This window comes from Myodes glareolus, chromosome 5, assembly GCF_982192425.1.
Source record: "Myodes glareolus chromosome 5, mMyoGla1.1, whole genome shotgun sequence".
Taxonomy (NCBI): domain Eukaryota; kingdom Metazoa; phylum Chordata; class Mammalia; order Rodentia; family Cricetidae; genus Myodes; species Myodes glareolus.
In genome coordinates this window covers 24819320-24843316 of record NC_142030.1, presented here as the reverse complement: position 1 = coordinate 24843316, position 23997 = coordinate 24819320, and the positions used below count along the sequence as shown (strand labels likewise).

The window sequence follows — 23997 nt, the reverse complement described above, 5'->3', positions numbered from 1 at the left end:
AAGTCACCATTGAGGACCTTATTTACACAGCAATTAGAGGCAGGGGCAGAGTCTGGCTGCACCGAGAGGGCCCTGCACACAGAAGCACCTGTGTAGTCAACTGTCTGCTGTAGTGAATCAAGGCTGTCTGTAATTCTTGTCAATCAACCTCTCGCCACCCTCACTCCCCACACTCTACAACAGATGCCTTACTAGGCGGAGAATTTCCACAGTTTTTAAGTGCGTGTAAGGTTTATTTTCCAGTCACCACGATGCACCCTCATATCCAATCAGCCATGAGAGATAAAAATAATCATATTCTTTTACATTGTTCACATTATTAGTATAAAATTCTAAATTACAAAACTGTTTGCCAACTGCATCATATTGAAAGACAGCTGTACTATACAGAAAACTTCTATTTAATTTATAAAAACTAAGAAGAGCTGGCCAGGCAGTGGTGGCGTATACCTTTATTCCCAGCACTCAGGAGGCAGAGGCAGTCAGATTTCTGTGAATTCGAGGCCAGCCTGGTTTACAAGAGCTAGTTCCAGGAGAGCTAGGGCTGTTACACAGAGAAACCCTGTCTCTAAAAAAATAAAAATAAAATAAAAATTAAGAGAGCTGAAGAATTGTTTATAATTTTCTGAAAAGCAAGAGTCTAAGATTAATTAATTAAGACTAATTACTGCAATTAATTAACTAATTAATTACTGTAATCACCTCACAAAATGGCATCCACTAATAACGGTTCCCATCTTTTTGTATTTGTGCTTTTTTATAAACTACCTCAGTCTTCATGTTTGCCACTCCATAAAAGAATATTTAATGCATCAAGGTAAAGAAAGAAGCTACAAAGTACTATAAATAAATTTACTACCATATGCTAGGGCAATGGTGGCACAGAGCTTTTGGGAGTAACCAACCAATAACTGATTTGACTTAAGGACCAATCCACAAGATGGAACCCATAATCGACAATGCTGGGGAGACCAAGAACCTGAGATTAGATAGTGCAAGGACCTAGGGTAATACCAAATGCTACACGAGAGAGAGAGAGAGAGAGAGAGAGAGAGAGAGAGAGAGAGAGAAGAAGAAGAAGAAGAAGAAGAAGAAGAAGAAGAAGAAGAAGAAGAAGAAGAAGAAGAAGAAGAAGAATGCAGTGATAAAGTGACTCCTAATGAGATCCTGCTATACTCATAGATCAGTGTCTTGCTCAGACATCAGAGAGGCTTTCTCCTGTAGCAGATGAACAAAATGACCCACAGGCAGACCTTTGAACACTCAGCCATAAATGAGATGCCTCTATCAAATTCTTCCCCTCATAGCTCAAGCAACCCTGTGGAAGAGGAGGTAGGAGGAGTGTCAGAGTCAGAGAGACTGAGGCAGCGGGCATGGGTCCTCAATATGTTATGGCTTCCAGCTTAGTGTTTTTACAGGATTCCTGAGTGTGCAAACAAGTGGGTCTCTGATTCCTGTGTCTTCTTTTGGGTTCTTTTCCTTCTGTGGGTTTGTCATTTCCAACTTCAATGTGACAGTTTTTGTCCTATTATATTTTGTTATATGCATAAAATAATGAATGAGTGAATGGATGGATGGATGGACAGATGGATGGATGAAAGAATGAAGACCTAGCCCCTAGGGTAAAGGTTAACAACTGAACTGTCATTTATACCTGGTAGGAGAGGGAAAGTCAGCTTTCTCCAATGGAGTGACACTGGGTATACCAACTACTCCAGGGTTAATACTCAGGCTCAGGAGTAGTTGACCAACATATAATGGATTTCACAGGGGCTTTTTTTTGGGGGGGGGGAGGCTTTTATTTGGTTACAGGCCGATAGGTTTTTTGTTTGTATTCTTTTTGAGTGGTATTTTATTTTATTTTCTTGGTTTTGGAGATTTTGTTGTACTTTTTTAAAGAAAGAACTTAAAGTTGGGTGTGTGGGGAGGAAAGGTTCTGGAAGGACTTGAGAGAAAGAGGAGAAATATGATCAAAATATATTTAAAATTAAAAACTATTTAAATAGCAAAAACATAACAAAAAGAAAATGTCAAAACATATTTTAATACCTTAATTGTCTTATTTATTAAAAAAAAAAAAGGCTAGCCAAGTGGCATATATCTGTAATCCCTGCACCTGGAAATCAGAGGTGACCTTAGATCTCAAACAACAAAGCAAGGAAAAGCAGTATTTGCTAGCATTTCTAAAACCATTAGAGCTGTGTCAGTCTAGTCTTAGCTTCACTCCTTCTGAATTCTTTTCCATTCCCTAAATGATTATAGTCTTAGATGACAGACCTGAACAAGTGGTGAGTGTATAGAAGACACAGCTGGACTCTGGCCACAGCCACAGCTAACAAGTGACATTCCCATCTCTGTGTGAACACTCACAAAGTCAGCACACCAGTCTGCGGTTCCTAAGCTGCCAGGAAACACAGGCTACTCTCCACATGGGCTTGCGGAATGGAAGTGAGCGTAGGGGTTGGGAAACATGGATTTCTAGCCCTGCTTCTGCAGACACCACTGAAGACCCTTAATCTGGGACTTAGAAAGTGTCTGAACAAAGACTGACAATGTCTTGGATCAAATGGGCTAAGGAGATCACCTCGGATGCCCCTTCTATGTCTACTCTGGTAGCATAATCTTTCCATTGACTGAAGCTTGCAGCAGTAAAGATTACGTTTCCATTCAGAAAGAAGAGTGACACCAAGTGGAACAGAGTCAGAAATGCACTGTTTGGCTTTGATGGTTCTCAAGCTTGGTAGCTACTTACATCCAATATGCTGTGTTTCCATTGCAACTCAGTAGCTACAGCACATAGCATGTGCTACTGAGTATCTGATTAGACAGATGCCTTAAATAGATTAACTACATCAATTATTCTCTTCAGAGTCAGATAGTCTTGTGTGATTCTTTACCTATAATTCCAGCCCCTTAGGAAGGTGGTAAGTCTCAGCTGACAGCAATACCCTATCTCAAAGAAGAAAGTATCTTGTTAGACCTATCACGTCAATCTCTCAAACCCTGTTTTGCTAAATTGAGGACTTTAGCTTCTGAATATGACTTTTTATTATACTTTTAAACTAATATAGTGAGAAATGACATTTTTTGTAATAGAAAATCCTTTAACCAAGATTATGGTATGTCTCTTGAGGTCTCATTTTTAACAAACATTTCAAATTCATATGTGATTCACTTTTGGTCAGAGCACGTGTTTCTACTTTTACATCAAAATCACACACACTCTACATTTTAACATCTTTTAGTTTAACATTTATATTTAATTACATGTCTGTTTGGAGGTGATTTTTGAAGGAGAGGAGTTTTACTTAACCAGTTTCCTCATTCTACAATTTGAAATGCTCTATTTTTCAATTTGTTTCATTTTTTAAATTATTATGATTATATGTTTATATAATATAGTATAATTCAATAAATATGTGTAATGGTCAAATTGGGGTTATTAGAATTTCCACCTCTTTGTTATTACTTTATGGTCAACTCAGTTAAAATATATATCATCAAAAAAAGAAAAAAGTGATATATACAAAGGGTAACTTTTTAAAAAATCTATTTTATTTTATGTTTATGTTTATGGGTTTGTGTGCAGTACCCACAGAGACCAGAAGAGGGCACTGATCCCCAGGAACTGGAGTCATAGACAGCTGTGAGCTGACAGGTGAGTTCTGAGCAGGGAACTCAGGTTCTGGAAGAACAGCAAGAGTTCATTACCATAAGCTATCTCTCTAGGCCTAGAAAAGGAAACTCTTACACACTTTTGGCAGAAACATAAATTCTACACAGAAACTATGCAAAGTAATACGAAATTCCTTATAAAAACCACAAGTATATCATCATGTGCTCCAGCTCTAGCGCCACTGCGTACAGGTCCAAAAGAACTGCAGTCAGCATCTCAAGGTTATTCTGTGTTCCTGTGTTATTGCTGCATTGCTCGTGACAGCTAAAATATAGGATCAACCCAGATACTCCCCAGTGGGTGAGTAAAGCAAATGCTATCCATACACACACCATATTAGTGGATTACATGTAAAACAAAAACCTCCTCATTTGCACCAAAACAGATGGCTCTGCAGGATATTATGTTAAGTGAACCTGTGCTTTATCTTGACCGTCTTCCTATGTTTATTCCAAACTTTTCAATCATTTTGTCAGTCTCCATGTGATTTAACATGATCATAATATACTTTATTTGCTGAGAATAGAAGCTTTTAAACCCTTTCAGATAAAAGTGTTCATATCAATATTTTTAAATCTCCTGAAATCTCCAGGTCTCTTCTGACTGTCTTATACCTACCTTCATCTATGCCTCACACACACACACACACACACACACACACACACACACACACACACAGATATTTAAAACTGTTGCCACACACAGCACTACACACCCACCTGCATGCTGTGTTTCTAGTATTCCAGCAGTCATTTATCACCTTTGCATGGCTTTATTGTAATCTCCGCATTTCTATCTTATTCACACACACCATGAGAGCCCTGTTAAATGCCTTACTCCAGCCTACACCGCTCTTTCTACCACCCTCTCCTTACTGACAGCAGCAGCAGAAACAGCAGGTCAGGCTGCTGGAACACGACTTCACAGTGATGAGTCTACCACAGGTGTAGCAATCACCGTCACTCACTCCTCAAGGAGTCAGCAACCTCACACAGCTTAAGTTCTTACTTGTGACAAGCGTGCGTTATTTCTAGATCCAAGTGCCATGAAGTAATGAAAACAAGGAACATCTCAGATACTCGAAGGATGAATGGTTCTAAATCAGCCAATCACTGTAGAAAGACTGACAGAGAATGGTCATTCGCATTACCTTTGCCCCACAGTCTGCTCCTTTCTGAATGCAGAATCCAATGAACCGTGGGTCTGCCACTTTTACCAGTATGTTGTCCACACAATAGACATGAATACTCCAGATGCCTCTTTGCTCCATGTCCTCCACAATGTTTTGGGCTGCAAGAGCCCGGTAGAGACCACCATTCCCATCTGAAAAAGAAAATAACCTGCCAGTGTCATACCATGACCCACTGTGAAGGGAACCAGCAGATTTACTGGGATGGCTTTCATAACAGTTTAAAAAAAATTAAGAACTGAATAAGCACCAAATTCAGGTGTCAAAAGTTACAGAACAAAGCTATTTTGAAGGCTTTTTAGTATAATTATGCATTGAGTAACATCAGTAATATAAGTCCAGGAAGCTCAAACAATAATTTAGCCTATAATATATAATACAATATAACACTTATCAAGCAATGATTATTTCAGATCATTTTAAGTTTTATTAATATTTATGATTCAAATCAGTCCTGTATTTATATCCCAAACTAACTTAACTACAGTGATACTTTGTTTATGATCTATCAAATAAAGCTTACCTGGACGAGTATGCAAAGCTATAGCCACACTAGTCAGCCATACAGGCCAGGCAGTGGTGGCCACACCTTTAATCCCAGCAGCCACACTAGTTAGTCACAGAAGTTGGGTGGTGGTGGTGCCTGCCTTTAATCCCAGGACTAGGGAGGAGTATAAAGCAGGAAGATGGCACAGAGGTAAGAGTCCTCTAGTGATTGGCTTTTCTGATCTTTCAGGTTGAACTTCAATATCTATCTCTGGGTTTTTATTATTTGTGCTACACTTAACTATCTCAAAATAAAACTATTAAAACATTTTATACTAATTCACTTGCTAAGAAGCCAGATTTATACAAAAACCTATTGAGATTTAAACTAAATGTAAGTAAAAGATTTATTTTTCTGCTTTCATTGCTGTTTTAATATATTTCTTTCAACAATCTTGACCACTATTTAAACAATAATGAAAAAGTTCCCAAAACAGCTAAGAATAACAGTAAACTCTTCTACACAGAGAGAGAATTGTAGGGACTGGGACCACAGTTCAGTTGGTAGCCTAGCATGCACGAAGCTCTGGGCTTGGTCTCCAGTACCTTCTAAAACAGAGTGTGGCCGCACACACCTGTAATTCCCGAACTTAGGAAGTAGGGGAAGGAAGATCAGGAGTTTAAAGTCCCATCAGCTACATGATTGCAGACCAGTCTGGGTTACATGAAATTTTTCCTCAAAACAACAATATTCTGTAATAGGAATGCAGGTGAAATAGAGGCCCACACATGGGGAAGGTCACTGGTTTACTGTCTATTGATTTCAGTCCTTCCGCCAAGTACAGACTCACACAGATGCAGGTCTCACAGTTGAACTCACACTCTGGGTCACTTACTGTGTGTGGCTATATAAGCAGTGGAACTGAAAAGCCATCAACAAACGGTGACATGCACATACTAACTTCATATATACAAGCCAGAGACCCTGCTCAGTGTATACGGTTCTGCATCATACTCTCTTAATGTATCAAGATTTCTCTTGGACATTTGTCTCTAAGTAATTACCTCTACACGATCTAAGAGCTAAAGTCATTTGTAAACTACCTTTTAGCCTCTGCTATTTTGAAGCTTTGTTTTGTTTTTCAGTGTTGGCATGTGAACCCAGAACCTTGTGCACACCAGGCAAGCAATGTAGCACTGACTTACACCACTAGCCAAGTTTCCTACTTACTGAATAGTGATGCTTTCCAGTTTTTCCCTACAGTAAATAGTGTGCTGAGGACATTGTTGTATACATGAGGGAATATATGCGCACACACACACACACACACACGGGAAGAGAATGACTATCCAGAAAGCTGCTCAGGGGTACAGTCACTGGATCCATCCATTTCACCAATGGGCATTTTCAACTTTTTAAATCAGTGTCAATATGAAGGGGTGGGGGAACCTGACATTTTAACAGCCAAATCAATACATTCAAAAGAAAATCAAAAGTTAATGATTTGTTCCTTTACTATCAAGAAACCATCAAATACGGATGATAACAAACCTGGAGCCATAGAGACTTTGTTTTTCTCTTCCAAAATAATTTTCCCATCAAAACTCATAGCAGGCAGCATTCCCTGCTGAAAAAAGACCACGTTCTCCTTTCTTAAACCAAAGTACTTGTGCTTTGTGAAGAACTCCTTTGTCGATTCCATTGTTCTACCGCTGGTCATTATATACCTAAGAAAAGAAAAGTCAATTTTCTAAGCAATGATATTGTATGAGTTAGGGCAAAGGAAAGTGGGATCCACTTCCTAAGCTAGAGTCTGCGAGAACGCCTGCTTCTTTCATATTTGACTCAACTCATCTTTTTTTCTAGCTAAGGCACATTAATCAGTTGCTAAATTTCTTCCAGAAATTTTATCAATCCTTATGCACAAAATCAGCCTCTAACAATATCAGACATGCTTCCAGAAGCCTATATCTAGCAGTGTAAGTAAGAATTTAGAATTCTGTGAAAATGCATGCTAAAGTTAAAAGCTTTGTTCTAAATAGAGGGGGGAAAGATAACATCAATACTACAGGCTTATGTTCTCTTGCAGTTCTTAATAAAATCTGAAACAGACCCCAGACTCTGATCACATCCCGATATAATCACAGAAGTAAAATTATACATTTTATTGCCACAAAACTTTAATTCAGGGTCTTGAGAGATGGCTAAGTTAAGATCACTCTCTGCTCTTCCAGAGGACAGTACCCGAGTCTCAGCATTCACATGGTGGCTCATAGCTATCTCTAACCCTAGGAATGGAGTGCCTCTTACCGTCTCTCTGGGCATTGGGCACACATAAAAGTGCTCAGACATATATGCAGGCAAAACACTTATACAAATTAAAAATAAATAAGCAAATCCTTTTTTTTCTTTTTCTTTTCAACTGAACTCATGATAGAATGGCAAAGGAGGAAAAAAAAAACCTATCTAAAAAATACAATTAGAAACTGTAAGGGTTCAAGGTCTTACTAGAATATAATCTGCATAAAAGTTGGAATTTTTGCTTCAGTTAGTGATTAATACTTAGCACTTAGAAACAGTAACTCGGTTAATAATCACTGAATAAATAAACTGATAAAGAAGGGGCTGGAGAGATGACTCGCTCTTACAGAGGACCCAGGTTTGCTTCCCAGCACTCACTAATAGTTAACCACCTTAACTCCATTTCCAGAGGATCTGAGGCCCTCCTCTGGCCTCTGCAAGTATTGAAAGCATGTAGAGAACAGATAAAAAGGCAAAACATCCACACATAAAACAAAAATAAATGTTAAAATGATGAAGAAAATGGTACAATTTCCTACTACAGTAAGTAGGTCTGCTAAGCAAATCATTCCGGGCATTTTGATCTTTGTGATAAGTTGGGCCATAATTCTTGGTTTTATACAAATATAAAAGGTGAGAAACTGTTCTGCATAAGAACAGAAATAGAACACTAAGGAAAATTCAACAAGTAAAAACTGGGGTTGTAAATAACATGTTGGCTACATAGAACACAGATGTCCCTCAAATCCTCACAGGAATCAAGGGGGAAAAAAGTCCACAGCATCCCAGTACTTGTATCGAGAAGTTGAACATCTTGAAAAATAAGTCCAAAAACCATGTCTTCAAAAGGTTCAGAGATCTGCAGAGCAGTGTGGAATCAGACCTGAACACCACCCCCAGCCGGACAGGGGATCTTGCAGCTGCTTTGTCCTGACAGTCTTTTCTCATGCTGGTACAGGCTAGGGAATCTGTACTAGGACCAAAGGCTGTTGCTGGGAGACAGAAAAACCAGCAGTCTGGTTGGTCATATGGGACTGAAGTCGTAAGGCCCTGAGGGATGTCAACTACACAGCTGCTTCCCCCTCAGAACAGGCTGCCCTCCAAAACTGCTCTGAGGTGATCAGAGGGAAAGAAAACAAAAGTGAGAGGCAGCACAGAACTGCCATCGTGGGCCCCGGAGGCAGCGACCAGACAGAGGCCCGTGTGCAGCACGCTACAGAGGTTGAGAAAACAAGTATGACCACAGCAGAGAAATCACAGTAGCTCTCACCTCTGGGGTGTGCATGGGAGAGGTGAGCGAGGGGATAAGGACTAGGCAACCTGTACTTAAGGACCTGACCTGCTAGACCGAAAAGGCCTAATGCGCACCCAGAACAGACCCATGCCATTTTATCATGGAACTTCAGATTCTATAAAGAAGCAGTCCCAAATGCTTGAGCGAGGAAACAAAGGAAACGATTAGGAATCAGAATGGCACTGGACACTGGGCAGCAACATCAGAAACAATAAAGTAACGCCTTCAGATTTCAGGAAACCGGTTTTCAATCAGAAAGCCTCTTCTAGACAGGCCACCAATCAGTAAGATGCTTCTGAACTGAGGGTTTATAGATCACAAAAGGAATTCCTAAGGTGCTCAGTCAGGGGTGTAAAAATTAAAGAGTATATATTCCTTGTAAAGCCACTGAGGCCATATAGATAGCTATAATATATATTACCATATACATATACAGAGAATTACACTTCCAAGGAAGACTGGTTAACAGGAAGTGTGTCTCCTTGTCAGTAAGTTTATATACATTTTGAAGGTTATAGAGCAGATGTTTCAACACGAGACTTGGCTTACCATGGGATGACGCACTTGTTGCCATAGCGTTTTTCAGCTAACTGCTGTAGTTTCAGAATGCGTTCTGCTTGAATCTGAAAAAGGGTCTTGTGGGATGGCAAGCCAACATCATACATGCCCTTCGGATATGCAACTCCAAGTCTTGTCCCCTGACCACCAGCCAGAAGAAGAACTGCGACTTTGCTCTGAGAAATCTGGGAAAGTCCTGGAAAAAAAATCATTTGTATCACAAAACTTCCATAATCAACATACAGAATTAAGCTTAGACAATGCATTCAAACACCCAAAAACTAAACAGAGGCTTCAAGGAACACATTAAAGTAGGTTTCTAGGGCTGGAGCACTGGCTCAGCTGTTAAGAACTGTTCTTCTAGCCAGGTGGTGGTGGCGCACACCATTAATCCCAGCACTTGGGAGGCAGAGTCAGGTGGATCTTTGTGAGTTCGAGGCCAGCCTGGTCTGGTCTACAAGAGCTAGTTCCAGGACAGGCTCCGAAGCTACACAGAGAAACCCTATCTCAGAAGAAACAAACACACACACACACACACACACACACACACACACACACGGAAAAGGACATATGTAGGTATGTAGGTATATGCAGAAACAGTATCATTTTACAAATATCCACACATTTTAGAATTTAGAATGGAAGCAAGAATGAACCATCTAAGAATACCAATGGATGATTACATCATTGTTTTCAAATTCATATGTAGCATGGTTCCTAATTTGCTAACTTTACATTTTATATATTTTGTATATTAGGTTTTCAAAAAGATAATTTACCAGGTAGAGCAAGAATTTAAACATTGATACCTCTATAAACCGGAGTACTCTCCAGTTCTGAGTCCACATTTTTCTTCAATAGCCATAGTCTAAGGACCTCCTTCAGCAACACCAGCTATTTTTTAATTAAATATTTAAAGCATATTATGTTTCCATAACTTTCACCCTTAAAGTAGCCTTAGCTAGCTAAGATTTAATTTTCTTTCTTGCTTCGTATTATTATTTCTATATAATTTAATTGTACCTTCTAAGAAGCGGAAATTAAGAAAACTAAATGGGGTAACTTAAGTGGGAAAGTTCACCAGCACAATAGGTCAGCCTTTATGGCTGATCAGAACTGGAGACAGAGGACTGCAGCCTGGACCTCCGCAGCTGTCCAGAACCAGACATACTTCTGCACATCTTTTCCACACACACATCCAGACAAAGGCTTGTTCTTTCGGCACTACGTATTCTCCACACACAGTATACATTTTTGGTTGTCTTACTGTTAATGTGTCTCTTTCCATCTTCCCTAAGTTTCTCATTTTTCATTTTCAGTCTGTAAGAACATTACTTTCCTCAGCTATTTCACTCCAAAGCCAGGGCCCCGCAGGCAGCTCCAGGCTTTAAACACCAGCTCGCCTGATGCCATCAACACCACTTCAGTGTTTTCTTCAGCTGCAACAGCTATCAAATATCCCTAGGAAGTCCTTCCCCGACCATGCTTCTAAACTGCTGCTTTACTCCAGCTTCCCAAGCGAGTCAGCTTTAATGTTTGCACAGCAACCTCATCCTTTACTCAAGTGATCAGTACTTGTTTCCTAGACCTAGCTTGTCACTCCTCCTCGGTTCTTTCCATCTGTGGATGTGTACCCAGTCTGGTCATCCCAAGACAGACAACTGGGATTGTGCCCCCCAGTTGCACATTCCAGACTGAAATATTTTTATTGTGTATCTTGCCTCCATTTAACAACCACTATTATTATATATAGTTATAGGTACAATCTATATATATTACAATTTAATAAAAAAGATTTTCTGTGGACCCAAGAGATGACTCAGTGGCAAGAGAATTTACTCTGTATGCAGAAGGGCCTGAATTCAAATCTCTAGCATGCACACTAAAAGTTAGGTATGACTGCATGCCTGTAACCTCAGCCCTGAAGGAGACAGATGGATCCCAAGAGCTCACTGGCCAACCAGCCTAGCCAGCCAGCCTACCTGCTAGAAAAGGTGAACTTCGTAAACGAACCCTGGCTCAAGGCAGTAAGGTGGAGAGCATTAGCAGGAGACACCTGGATGTCCTGGCCTCTGCCTGTGTGTGCAATGGTTCACACACTCACATATTTATGAGCATATACAACACACATATAAAATACACACATGCAAAGGGCTTCTGTATTCTTGAATCTATACCGCTGGAAATTAAGTAGTCAAAAAATTCAGGGACTTTTTCCAGGTATAAAACAATGATACATTATTTCAAACAGTGTGGCAGCAGCATATATTTCATACAGGGAGCACTGACAAAAAGCTAACTAACCATAAATGTACTTGGCCAAATAAGAGTTAGGAAACTATGAACTTTTCATATCCTAAAGCCGTCTGGGCTTGGTGCTTCACATTTGTAATCCTAGCACTTGGAGGTAGAAACAGTTCAAGACCAGCTCAGTCTTCACAGCAAAACCTTTTTAAATATATACGTGCATGTGTGTACTATATATATGTATTACATATGTCCTCAAGAGTCTTTAGAAACATGAAAGTCTGAATAATCACATCCCTTTATCCTTTTTCACCTCTTCATAATAGGACCCAACAGTTAGACTTTCTTACAGGAAGGATTCTAACACAGAGAAAAAAAAAAAAGTAAGCAAGAATGAGACAGATCCAGGTCTAGAGAATATCTCTTTGGAGATCCACGCACTGCGAGTCCAGAAGGCCCTGAGCACTCTTCCTGATAACATTACAAGGAACGGAAGGTTTACAGTGGCCCTGTTAAAGGTCAAACACTTCCTGCAGGACATCCTGGTTGGCCTAGTTCCTCTCCTGTGCTCTAACTTGGACAGGTACCTAAACAAGGACGGTCTCACCAGTACAGAGCGCAATGGAACTTCCATTGAAATTGCGAGCACTCCAGGACAAGCCAAGGGGCATCAACAGGTGATTTGACTAGTGGAAATAAAGGAAAATTATCCAAGCCAGCTCGTTAGAAATAATACTGAAACACAAGGGGCTTGGTTTGGCTTGGCTTTTCGAGACAAGGTCTCACTAGCTCCTGCTGGCCTCAAACTCCCTTTACAGGCAAAAATGAACTTGAACTATTACTGATCCTTCTGCCTCCACATCTACGCACTGGGACTATAGTTATGTATCACCACACCCATACCTTAAGTTTTTACATTTTAACCATGTTACAACTGAAACTGCTTCCCAGAATGCTGAGCCCAAAAAGTAGACTAGTCAAGGACATCTCTGTCCATCTGAACTACTTCTACAAACTAAGGCCTTACCATGAATTCCACTAGGCATTAAAAAAAAGGCACTGAGGAGACCATGTTTGGTATTGTATACATATTTAAAATTATATATTGAACTATGATGACAAAAACAAAATATTTGGGATTTGCCTTAAAATATAGCAAAGAAAAAAGAGAACAAAAGGAGGAATACATGAATCAAAAAGAAAATATAATTTTTTGTCAAAGCACCATATGTAGGCATTTACTATACCATATTTGTCTCAAAATATAATCATAATATACTTCTACTATTTCACTAAAAGTCCATTTAACACACTACACAATAATATACTGTGTGTGTATGTAAAAAAATACTATAGAAGATTACTAGTGGTTATTTTCCTCTGGATTATGGAATGACAGAAATTTGTATTTTTTCCCATTGACATTTTTAGTATTTTCTAATTTCCTTAAGATATACTAGATTTAAGAAAAATTAGGAGATAATGCTAAGAGTACATTTCTTCTGCACAAGACAGTTCCTTTTCTACCCTATGGTAATATGGAATGAAACACCACTGCAGGTACTGGGGATGCAGCCAGGCCCTAGCATCCACTTCCAGGAACACTACAAATCCTAGGAATATATCTCAAGGCAAGAAAAGGGGGAGCACTGAATAGTTATTAGTATAATAGTGGGAGATTAATTTACACTTCATTAAATATGCATTTTAAATAAAGGATGGTATTTTATATTAAGCAATCACATTTCTCAGTTTATCTTTACTAAAATGCCATTCTTCCCAAAACTTCTAATTCCCTCTCTTTCAAGGTCTCAACAGTTCCCTACTATTCTGTATGTAGCCAGAACACTTTAAAACTCAAATTAAAGATCTCTCGCCAACAAGGAGATTACATATTAACCCCTAACAGACAACTTTCTACCCTTGGTTTCAAACGGTCATTATCATTTCAATAAACAGACAATTTGAAACTACTACAAAATACTTTTTCCACCATCAGAAAGAAAACAAGAGTTGTCCTTGAGATATTATGAGATTCTTCACTACAGTCTTCACAATGGCAAAATCTCTTCCCTCCGATTAGTAACTACAGAAACTTTCTTTTGCTACGAATGTTTTACATGTGTAAAACAGAATTAGCAGTTTCTGTCTAAGTGAGAAGGATACAAAGTCAGCTACAAAACAAACCTCCACCCTACTGTAAAGCCACAAATAAATACTGCTCCCAGACACTGAGCCAAAAGGAAGTTTGCTTTGCTCCCTCTTGGGCCATACTTGGTCCTAACAGCTGTGGGTATAAATGTAGACCATAAACATAGATTAGTTCTACAGAGCCCATTAAAAGCTAAAGACTCAAGCTGAATGATGCCCTGCTTGTTGTGCGGCCATTTCACAAGATTCCTGATGTGTTAATGCTAAGACTCCACCCTTCTCAAATGCTAAGGAGAACCTGTGGGCAGCTGGGATATGGGCAGGAAGAAGCCCATGTGACTTCTGGTTTGGAGGAGAAGCCTTTTGAAAGCCAGGAGGAGGGCAGGGTTAGTGATTTCAAAGTCAGTATAAATCAGGCCATCACCCAAACTCTTCTCTTGCTCCTTACTGGCCCTGCCCAATTCTTAGTAAGAGGCTAGGAGACTAGGTCAGCCATGCCTGAGCATTTCAGATCTGAAAGGCAACCTCTAAAGAAACCAGTCTTTCCCAAGCTACTCTTTAACCTTTGACTACTCTTGAATAAAGCCTCATAGAATGATTAAATACACAGAACAGAAGGGAGTAGAGCTAGGACACATGTGAAAGGTTAGAGACCTGCCTAGTTAGAATCTACTTCCTCTTCCCGAAATGAAACAGTCGTCCTAGACCGAACTCCCTGGAGCTCCTCACAACAGTGTACAAATCAATAAACCTTTCAGTCCAGGAGACAGAGGTGCAGAGCATGCCAGTGGTGCCAGTTCTCTTCCTTTTCAATGGGCGAGAGATGGGATAACAAAAAGTCAAAGATAAAACTAGTCACCCATATAAAATGTAGCTATAAAATTATTCATATCTATGAAGTAAACATGTGGGGCTGGAGAGATGGCTCAGCAGTGAAGGGCATTGGCTGATCTTCTAGAGGACCTGGGTTCAATTCCCAGCAACCACATGGCCACTCACAACTGTCTGACTCCAGTACCAGATGATCCGATACCCTTACACAGACATACATGAAGGACAAAACACCAATGTATACAAAATAAAAATAAACTATTTTTAAAAAGTAAATATATATATATATATATATATATATATATATATATATATACCAGGTAATACAAGAAAATAAAAATAAACCAGGCAGTGGTAATGCACACCTTTAATCCTAGCACTTGGGAGGTAGAGGCAGGTGGATATCTATGAGTTCAAGGCTAGCCTGGTCTACAAGAGCTAGTTCCATGACAGGCTCCAAAGTGGGTAAAAATAGATCTAGGTCTGATATAGCTACAGGCAATTTCTGATATTTTGATATTCATTTCTATAATAAAGTAGATTAGTCTCATTTGTTCATTCAGTTCAGAAAATGAGGCAGATTTAACAAGAAGTATAGACAAACATTCAAAGGTTCTGTTGGTCTGTTTTGGAATAGAATATTTGATTAATAATGTAAAAATGTGTTGCATTTGTTTGTGTTGCAGAATTGTTTAACTATGCAAAGATGTGTTGCTGTTTTACCTTGCCTGCCTAAGGCACCTGACTGGCCTAATAAAAATCTGAATGGCCAATAGCTAGGCAGTAAAGGAATAGGCAGGGCTGGAAGGCAGAGAGAATAAGTAGGAGGAAGATTCTAGGCTCAGGAGAGAATGAGGGAGAAAAGGAAGCAGCAGCCAGACAGACAGACACAGAGGAAGCAGGAAAGTAGGACATACAGAATGAAAGGAAGGTAAAAAGCTCTGAGGCAAAATGTAGATAAAGAGAAACAGGTCAATTTAAGTTTAAAAAAAAAAGTTAGCTAGCCAGAAACAAGCCTAAGCTAAGGCCGAGCATTCATAACTAACAAGTCTCCATGTCATGATTTGGGAGCTAAGAAAACCTGCCACATTGATCTGTCTTCACTGTCAACCTGACTCATCTAGAATCACCTAGGAGACCGGTAAGACCCATTTCTGGGTATATCCAGGAAGGTATTTCCAGAGAAGATTAAATAAAGGGAAAGAAGACCCACTGTGCATGAAGATGACATCATCCTATGGGTGAGAGTCCCAATAGAATAAAAGGGGGCAAGAAGGAGCCAGTGAAACAGTGTATTCTTCTTTCCTTCCAGGTCAAACATGATGTGAACTGCTCTGCTCCAACAAGCCTTCCCAATCAGGATGGAGGGAACTCTCTGAAACTGTGACCCAAAACACATGTATCTTCCTTTAAACTGATTTGTCTGGTAATTCATCAGAGCTATGCATGGATCTAGGGTATAATATTTAGCAAACTTCCTATTACACAAGAGTACTTACTAAATTACAGAACAAAATTTTCAACTCTACCAAAAAGCTACAATTGAGCTATTCTGCCATTCTCAAAAATACAAATTAGTACTATACATGAGACTAAATTATAGCATGCTGTAAACAAGAAATCTTTGGAAAAAATAACACACAATATTGATCAACGTTAAGTGCAAATTTTCCTTCTAACTGATGTCTGACATACACAATCAGAACACAGACTGATCTTCAAAAGTTTAGGACATAATTAGAAAGACAAACGCACACAGCTATTACTAAAGGTGGAATTAAATGCAAGCATAAACAACTAAATCCAACTTGGGACACTTAAGAAAGCACTAAAAAGAGCAAATATGGTGAATCTTAAAGAATGAATAGAAGAAAGCCAGAGTGAAGGCTCAGTGGTTTAGAGCACTGACTGCTCTTAGAGAGGTCCCGAGTTCAATTCCCTGCACCTACACAGTAACTCACAGCCATCTGTAACTTCAGTCTCTGGGGATCTGACACCCTCCTCTGGCCTCTGAGGGCGCTGCACACAACTGATGTGTAGGCATACATGAAGGCAAAACATTCATATATATAAAATAAAAATAAAGGAAAAAAGTTAAAGAAAAATGAATGTAAGAGTTTGGTATGTAACTCCAGCTACTTAGGAGGCTGAGGCAGAAGGGCTGCAAATTCAAAGTCTTCCTGACCTTCAGAGTGAGCACAAAACCAGCAGGCAACTACCAAGACCCTATCTAGATCTATAGTTCAGTGCAGAGTGCTTTCCTACATTCAAAAAGCCCAGGGTTCAAGCTCTAGTACCTCACAAACAAAACAAAGAATGCCAGTCCACAGCAACAGAACTATTGCCTGCACAACTCCATGACCTTCAAGGTGACCCACTAAGCAGAGGCACAGGCCAGACTAAGCTAAAGATAAACATAAACACAGGACAAAATGCATAACAGAACACCTAGGGAAGGTGAATTATTTGCCTCAGCTAAAATATGTGCAGCAATAGGAAAGGGGAGTAGTAATGCAGGAGAAAACAAAACTGGAAATACAGGCATGGTCCAGTTTAAGGCAGTGCAGATGAAAGGAGCTTAAATTGGAGCATTTACTTTGTGCCACAAAATTTCAGGGAAAGTAACCCAGCAAAGGTATCGAATTTAAAGACAAAAAGAGACTGAGGCCAAACGAAGACTAACATGAGAAGAGCTTTGAAGCCAGGCACCATTAATTCAAGCAAAACACAGATCAGCAATGGTAGACACTGCAGCTACCTTGGCAAGGCTGTTTGTCACTTGCTAGTCGGTCACTTGGTTTCTAGTATCATAGGCACAGTGTTAGCTATATGATCCAGCAACTTGAATGATTTCAGCATATCTCACAATATGTTGTGTTAAGACATGAGCCCGTGCTCAGTACCTTCATTCTCCCAGGTCTGCAGCTGGTCTTGATCTCTGGTGGCACTGCCCAGCACCTCTCGGGGCACAGGCTCCATTCGTGCATCCACCTTTTCTTGATGAGAGGAATGATCAAATCCTCCAATGGCCTTCTGGAAAAATAAGTTCAGCTCTTCAAAGTTCATGGCCTGGAGCTCCGTATAAAGGTCTACCTGCTGGGCTTCCTCCAGCTCATTCCAAAACTGCAGAAGGTGCTCTTGTCCAGCTTTGGACAACCTGAGTTTGAGGTCATTAACATTCATAGCGCACTGGTAGTGAGACTTTGTAGAAGCAAAATTGTGAGAGCTGTGAACCAAAAAGAGAAAAGGAACTAAGAACAGGCAGAAGTCTAGCTCCAACTGGAGTGGATTTTCCTTACTAAAAAATCATACACAGCACAATGACATTTTGGTCAACAAGACTATTTATTTGACAGTGGTCCCATGAGATTGTATCACCCCATCCTAGCTACCTTAGGTTGTGTATGCTGTGATGCCTGCGCAGTAATGAAATAGCCTGGTGACACATCTCTCACAACATAACCCCATCATTAAACCATGTATGACAATAGTTTTAAAAACTCAGTGTTTAGAAATGAGCTTCTGCCTTTCTGACACTGTGAAAGTGCAGACTCAGAAGACAATAATTAGCACTGTGAGCCAGCACCACATGAAACCTTTTATTCACAGGTCTTGTCGAACTTTCTAGCCCTCTCCACCCCTGTCATCATCATCACTACTCATATCACGGAGACTCTAGCACAAACTCAGCAGTGTAGTCAGCTACCACTTCATATTTCAACTGTTCTTTCACCATTTTTAACCACTGTTGTACTCAGAACACAACAAACTTCAGTAGGATATGACCACCTATAACCATGAAAACTGTATTTCAATAGCAACTTATACAGGAAAACAAGTGAGATCACATGATTATCTCTACTCACTAAAAACACAGACTCTAGTTAGGTGGTGTTGGTGCATGCCTTTAATCCCAGCTCTGGGGAGGCAAAGGCAGGCAGATCTCTGTGAGTTCAAGGCCAGCCTGGTCTACAAAGCAAGTTCCAGGACAGGCCTTTACAAACAGAAACCCTGTCTTGAAAAACAAAAACAAACAAACAAAAAGCCCACAGACCCTAACTGGAAAGAAAAGTGAGCACACAGAGATGAGCACTTCAGAGATGAAGACCTGTTAGTCACAAACACGAGTATTCTATGATCTCAAATCAAAATCTTAAACCGCACAGTGTTAAAAGGTAAGAGAAGGAAGAAATATTTAGTTTACCACACACCTAGTATTGATAAATGCAAGATCTGAGATAGGCACTGGCTGGAAAAAGTCCACAATCTAGTTCTATCTGCAGGGTAAAGCAGACCACACAGATGGAGTAGGAAACAAGGAGATCTTGACGGCCCCGGGCTGTGAGCGTGAAGAAAGGAAGCAGCAGTCAGAAAGTGAACACTTAAGCACAGTGATTAGATACAGTGTAGGGCAGGGCTATCCCATGAAAACCAGGTAATGGGTTATTGATCAAAGAGTAGGCAATAGGAAGCCAACAGTGGAATGTTACACAGATGAGAGAAAGAGCCCAGCGATGGTGGTACACACTTTAAATCCCAGCATTCAGGCGGCAGAGGCAGACTGAGCTCTGTGAATTTGAGGCCAGCCTGGTCTACAAAATCTACAAAGTGAGTTCCAGGACAACCAGGACTGTTGCACAGAAACTCTTTCCTGACAAATAAACAAACAAGAGAGAGAGAGAGAGAGAGAGAGAGAGAGAGAGAGAGAGAGAGAGAGGAAGCAATGATACAGAATACATGATAAAGACAGCTAGAAGAAGGAGAGCAAGCTAAAACACAAATGTGGGTATGAAAAACCAAGGGGACCCAGATAGAATGGCTATCATCAAAAAAGCAAACAAACACTGGTGAGACAGCTCAGCAGGTAAAGGCACTTGCCTCCAAGTCTGAGGATCTGAGGTCTATCCCCAGAACTCACATAGTGAGAAGAGAGCTGACTTTAGTCTCTACACATCGCTGTGGTGTGTGTGGTATGCGTATACACATACACACACACACACACACACACACACACTTAAACTGTAAAAAGAAAAACTTTTTAAAAAATGACCAAAAATGCTGGTAAAGATGCAAGAGGAAAGGAACCCTTGCATGACATGATGCTTTAGAAACCAAAAACTAAAAGTAGAACTATCGAAGATTTAGCTATCATCACCTCTGGGTATCTAAGTCAGCATCCAGAGATAGCTACCTGCACATCCACAGTTCTTGCGCACAGTCAGAATAGCCAATAAGAAGAACCATCTTAGACACCTATCAACATATAAACTGAGGAAGAAAATATGCTATCTAGACCAATGGGATTATTCAGTCATAAAGACTGTAATGTCATTTTCCAGAAAATGGGTAGAACTAGCGACCATCAGTGAAGAAAGCCAAATTCAGACAAATATTTCATTTTTCTCTCATATGCAGAATCTACACTTAAAAAACACATACATATAGGTCTAAAGTGAGTGAGTAGAATGAGGAATGAACAGACCAAATGTATGTCTCTTATATGCAGTCTAGACTTAACTACAAATACTCTTTATACATGTGTATGACATGAATACAGAAGGAAGACTACTTGGAAAGGGGGACTAAGAAGGCAGAAAAAACAAATATGAGCCAGGTAAAATGACTGTCTAAAAATGCCATAATGAAATCCATTATTTTGCACACTAACTAAAAAAGAAAAAAAATAGAGAAAAAAACAAGGGCATGAACCAGACTAGTTTGGGGGGGGGGGTGAGAGAAATAAATTTGAGGCTCACTAAAGAAACATCATTGCATTCCAACTGCTTAGAACAGGAGTTAAGGAGGAGATACCAAACAAGCAAACAATTTTCGTTATACAGGATGGTGCAAAGTGGTACAGGGCATCAACACTCCATCTGCATTTCTGCACTTCCCCATGCCTCAGGTCCATTTCCTATGAAATGAGCCACCCAACAGTTCCTCCCACATCACAACCATTCAGCACCCAACACAGGATGAGAGCCTATACCTGGTGTCCACCAAGGCACTATGGCTTTTGCAACAAAAGGCAGCAGATGCAGGCTCATCCACTGCCATACCAGACACAGAAAGTCAAAGGGTCTACCGCACAGGAAAAAGGTGGCAGCCACCTGGGAGACCCAGGTCACCTGCACCTCCTGCACCCATAAGAAGACTTATACTGAGAACGGACTATGCTACACCACCGGAGCCACCTCTTGTGGCATATGTAGGGCTCCAGAAGCTGCCAGGCTTGGGAACAAAATTCTCCTAATTTATACCAAGTCATAAATACTTCCAATACCTAAGTCTATAAATGGGAATAAATTTTTCATTCAATGTTGAGGTCTAATTTAAATAATCTTCACAACCAATGAGAAAATGAAGCTCAAAGACTGTACGTAACTTGCCTCAGGCTACATTACTAGTACCTAGAAGGATGGGAATTTTTCTTTTGTTTTGTTTTTTGAGAAAGGGTTTCTCTGTGTAGCAGCTTTGATTGTACTGGAACTCTCTTTATAGACTAGGCTGGCCTTGAACTCACTGAGGGATTAAAGGTGTGGACCACCACACCCAGTAGCTGTGGTGTACCTGACTCCAAGTCTATCCTCCTTCCCTGTCCTCACAAAAGCAGAGGAAATATAAAGAATCCAAGGAGAGGTCTCACTTAAATACAGGCAGGATAATCTGATGGCAACCTTTACTGAACTTTAGAATCAGACGGGGCAGGTTCCTACCTCAACTCTACTCCGATCCAAGTTTATGATTTTAACCTAGTTATTTAACTCTTCAATGCCCTAATTTTTCTTTTTCGGTTTTTCCAGACAGGGTTTGTCTGTAGCTTTTGGAGCCTGTCCTGGCACTCACTCTGTGGACCAGGCTGGGCGCCTGCCCCTATCTCCCGGGTGCTGGGATTAAAGGCATGTGCCACCACCACCCGGGCAATAGAACTCTTCCTAAAACAGCCATTTAGAGCTGGGCCAGCCTTTAATCCCAGCAATAGTGAGGCAGAGGCAGGCTGATCTCTGGGAGGCTGAGGCTAGCCTGGTCTACAGTAGGGCAACTTACAGGACAGCCAAGGCTACACAGAAACCCTGTCTTGATAACAACAACAAAGTCATTCAATACCCTTCCCCTTTAGGCACTTGAAAAAACGTATTTGTGCAAATAGAACAATTCATGGTAAATTTTGATATCTGGGCCCAGAAAACCAGCAGTCTACAAAGGTTACCAAAATCCTACCAGCTCATTCACATGTTATGTAACACTCATAATAATCATGATTTGTATTTACCTGACATAGCTATAACCATCAGTATAGTACCTTATTTCCTACTAATACTGGCAAGGAGGTTGTGTGTAAGTAAATGGTATTTAGCAACAGAGAAAAGAATTAAAGACATGGATTTTTATACTGACAACAAAAATCTAAGAGCTAAAAATCTGCACTAGAAATTATGACTAAATTTGGTGTAACCTACTACATCAGAATCAATAAAAATGGCAAGCCATTATCAAACATGCCTTTATTAGAATTTTTTTGTATGTGTGTGGTTTTTTCTTGAGACAACATTTTTCTGTAGCTTTGGTGCCTGTCCTGGAATTAGCTCTTGTAGACCAGGCTGTCCTCGAACTCACAGAGATCAGCCTGCCTCTGCATCCCCAATGCTGGGATTAAAGGCGTGAACCACCACCGCCCGGCTGCCTTTATTAGAATTTAAATACCATAGTAAAGATGTTCAATATTTCCCATTTCCTCCTTCTCCCCCACCTCTGCTGTTATATGTCCTCAAAAAAAAAAAAGTCCTCAAAAAAAAAAAAAAAGAAGAGGGGTTAGGGGTTAGTAAACTCTTTTTGAAAAAGGGTACCAAATCAACGATGGTGACACATTCCTTTAATCCCTGCATTTGGAAGGCACAGGCAGGTGGATCTCTGTAAAATCCGAAGCTAGCCTGATCTACAGAGTGAGTTCCAGGACAGCCAATGTTACACAGGGAAACCCTGTCTCGGGGAGGCGGGAGAAGGTAAAAGAAAAACCGGTACAGAGACTGAACCTAACCACTAACTGACAGCACAGACTAGACTATGAAGTCTTTTCCCCCAAGCCAAGTGAGTCAACTAATAGTGAAATAGACAAATGTCTTCAGTTCCCTGAAAACCCTTGGGTCCATGCCCAGTGAACTTCACCTCCAAGTCCCTAAATTACTTTTGCCTCACATAAATACATATTAGCATAATCACTACCACCCGATTTCAGATTTCATCAGGCCAACCTTCAAAAAATCTTCAAGAGCATATTACACCCTCAGCCCTCCAGGCCTATCCTACCAGGCCAATAGAGGGGAGACCCTGAAATCTGAACGCTCTCCCTCTATCAATAGCAAGCGAAGCAGGGAAGTGGCAAGCCGGTTGGGTTGCCACATCCCCCATTGGGATCCCCTGTTCTTCTCTGAGCTCTCAGTTTTTACTCTCGTGCTTCCAAAACGCCCCAACTCTTTGCCATGACAACTCTAGCGACCGCTCATTCCCACCGGGGACCCCCAGATATGGCACAACTATTTCCGAGCCCTGACTTGAGACCCTCATGGTTCCTCTTCCCCATCCAGGTGAGAGCCCACTCGCAACAGCGCTGACTCGAGTAGGGGACTCCATCACCGCCCCAGCCTCCTCTCCCGGGTCCCCCAAGTCCCTCCGCGCGTCCCAGTCCTGCCGTGACATAGCCCACGCCGCTCCGGAGCTCCGGGCAGCCGGCGCGGTGGTCGGTGCGGCTAAGCGTGGCCCGGTCCGCGCGCTTGGCACGGGAGCGCGCGGTGGAGGGGGCTCCTACCTCCCTCGGCGTTCCCGCGGCTCCGCCTGGCTCCGGCTCCTTAAGCTTGACTACTCGCCGGCGTCCCGCGCCCTCCTGGAATATATACCGTCATCCGGGGGGGCCGGGGCGGCGGGGCGGGCCGCGAGCAGCAGCCGAGAGGAGCGTGGGCCCCGGCCACCCCGCCCCTCTCGCCGTGGTGAGCGGTTGCGGCCGCGGGGCGGAGCGGAAGGCTGCCGGTCCGACACGTCAACCTCCTGGAGCGGCCAAAGGGGCGGGCACCTGCGAGGGGAAGGCGCGGTTCGCGTCACTCAGATTTCTGTCCAATGAGATGGCTCGCGGTCCTGTCAGTCTGCGGCACCGCCCCCTCACGCACTGCCGGGGGCGAGGCCCTTTGCGCGCAAGGCCGGCGGGGGAGGCTAAGACCCGACGGAGGCGCCACCTTGAGGACAAGCTGCTAAGCGGGGCTTCGGGGTCA

At 41.3% G+C, this 23997-nt stretch overlaps 1 protein-coding gene across 3 annotated transcripts in view; it reads right to left on the bottom strand.

Moving 5' to 3' along the window:
- Positions 1-23700, bottom strand: part of Uap1 (UDP-N-acetylglucosamine pyrophosphorylase 1) — a 35941-nt gene extending 12241 nt beyond the window's left edge. For all 3 annotated transcript variants that reach the window (XM_048452856.3, XM_085687718.2, XM_085687719.2), the window contains exons 1-5: positions 23541-23700; positions 17638-17960; positions 9497-9701; positions 6904-7079; positions 4827-4999 (exon numbers count right to left, since the gene is read on the bottom strand). In XM_048452856.3, the coding sequence (XP_048308813.1) occupies positions 4827-4999; positions 6904-7079; positions 9497-9701; positions 17638-17917 (834 nt within the window). In that variant the 5' untranslated portion in view covers positions 17918-17960; positions 23541-23700. The remainder of the gene's footprint in view (positions 1-4826; positions 5000-6903; positions 7080-9496; positions 9702-17637; positions 17961-23540) is intronic.
- Between the last annotated feature and the right edge of the window lie 297 nt (positions 23701-23997).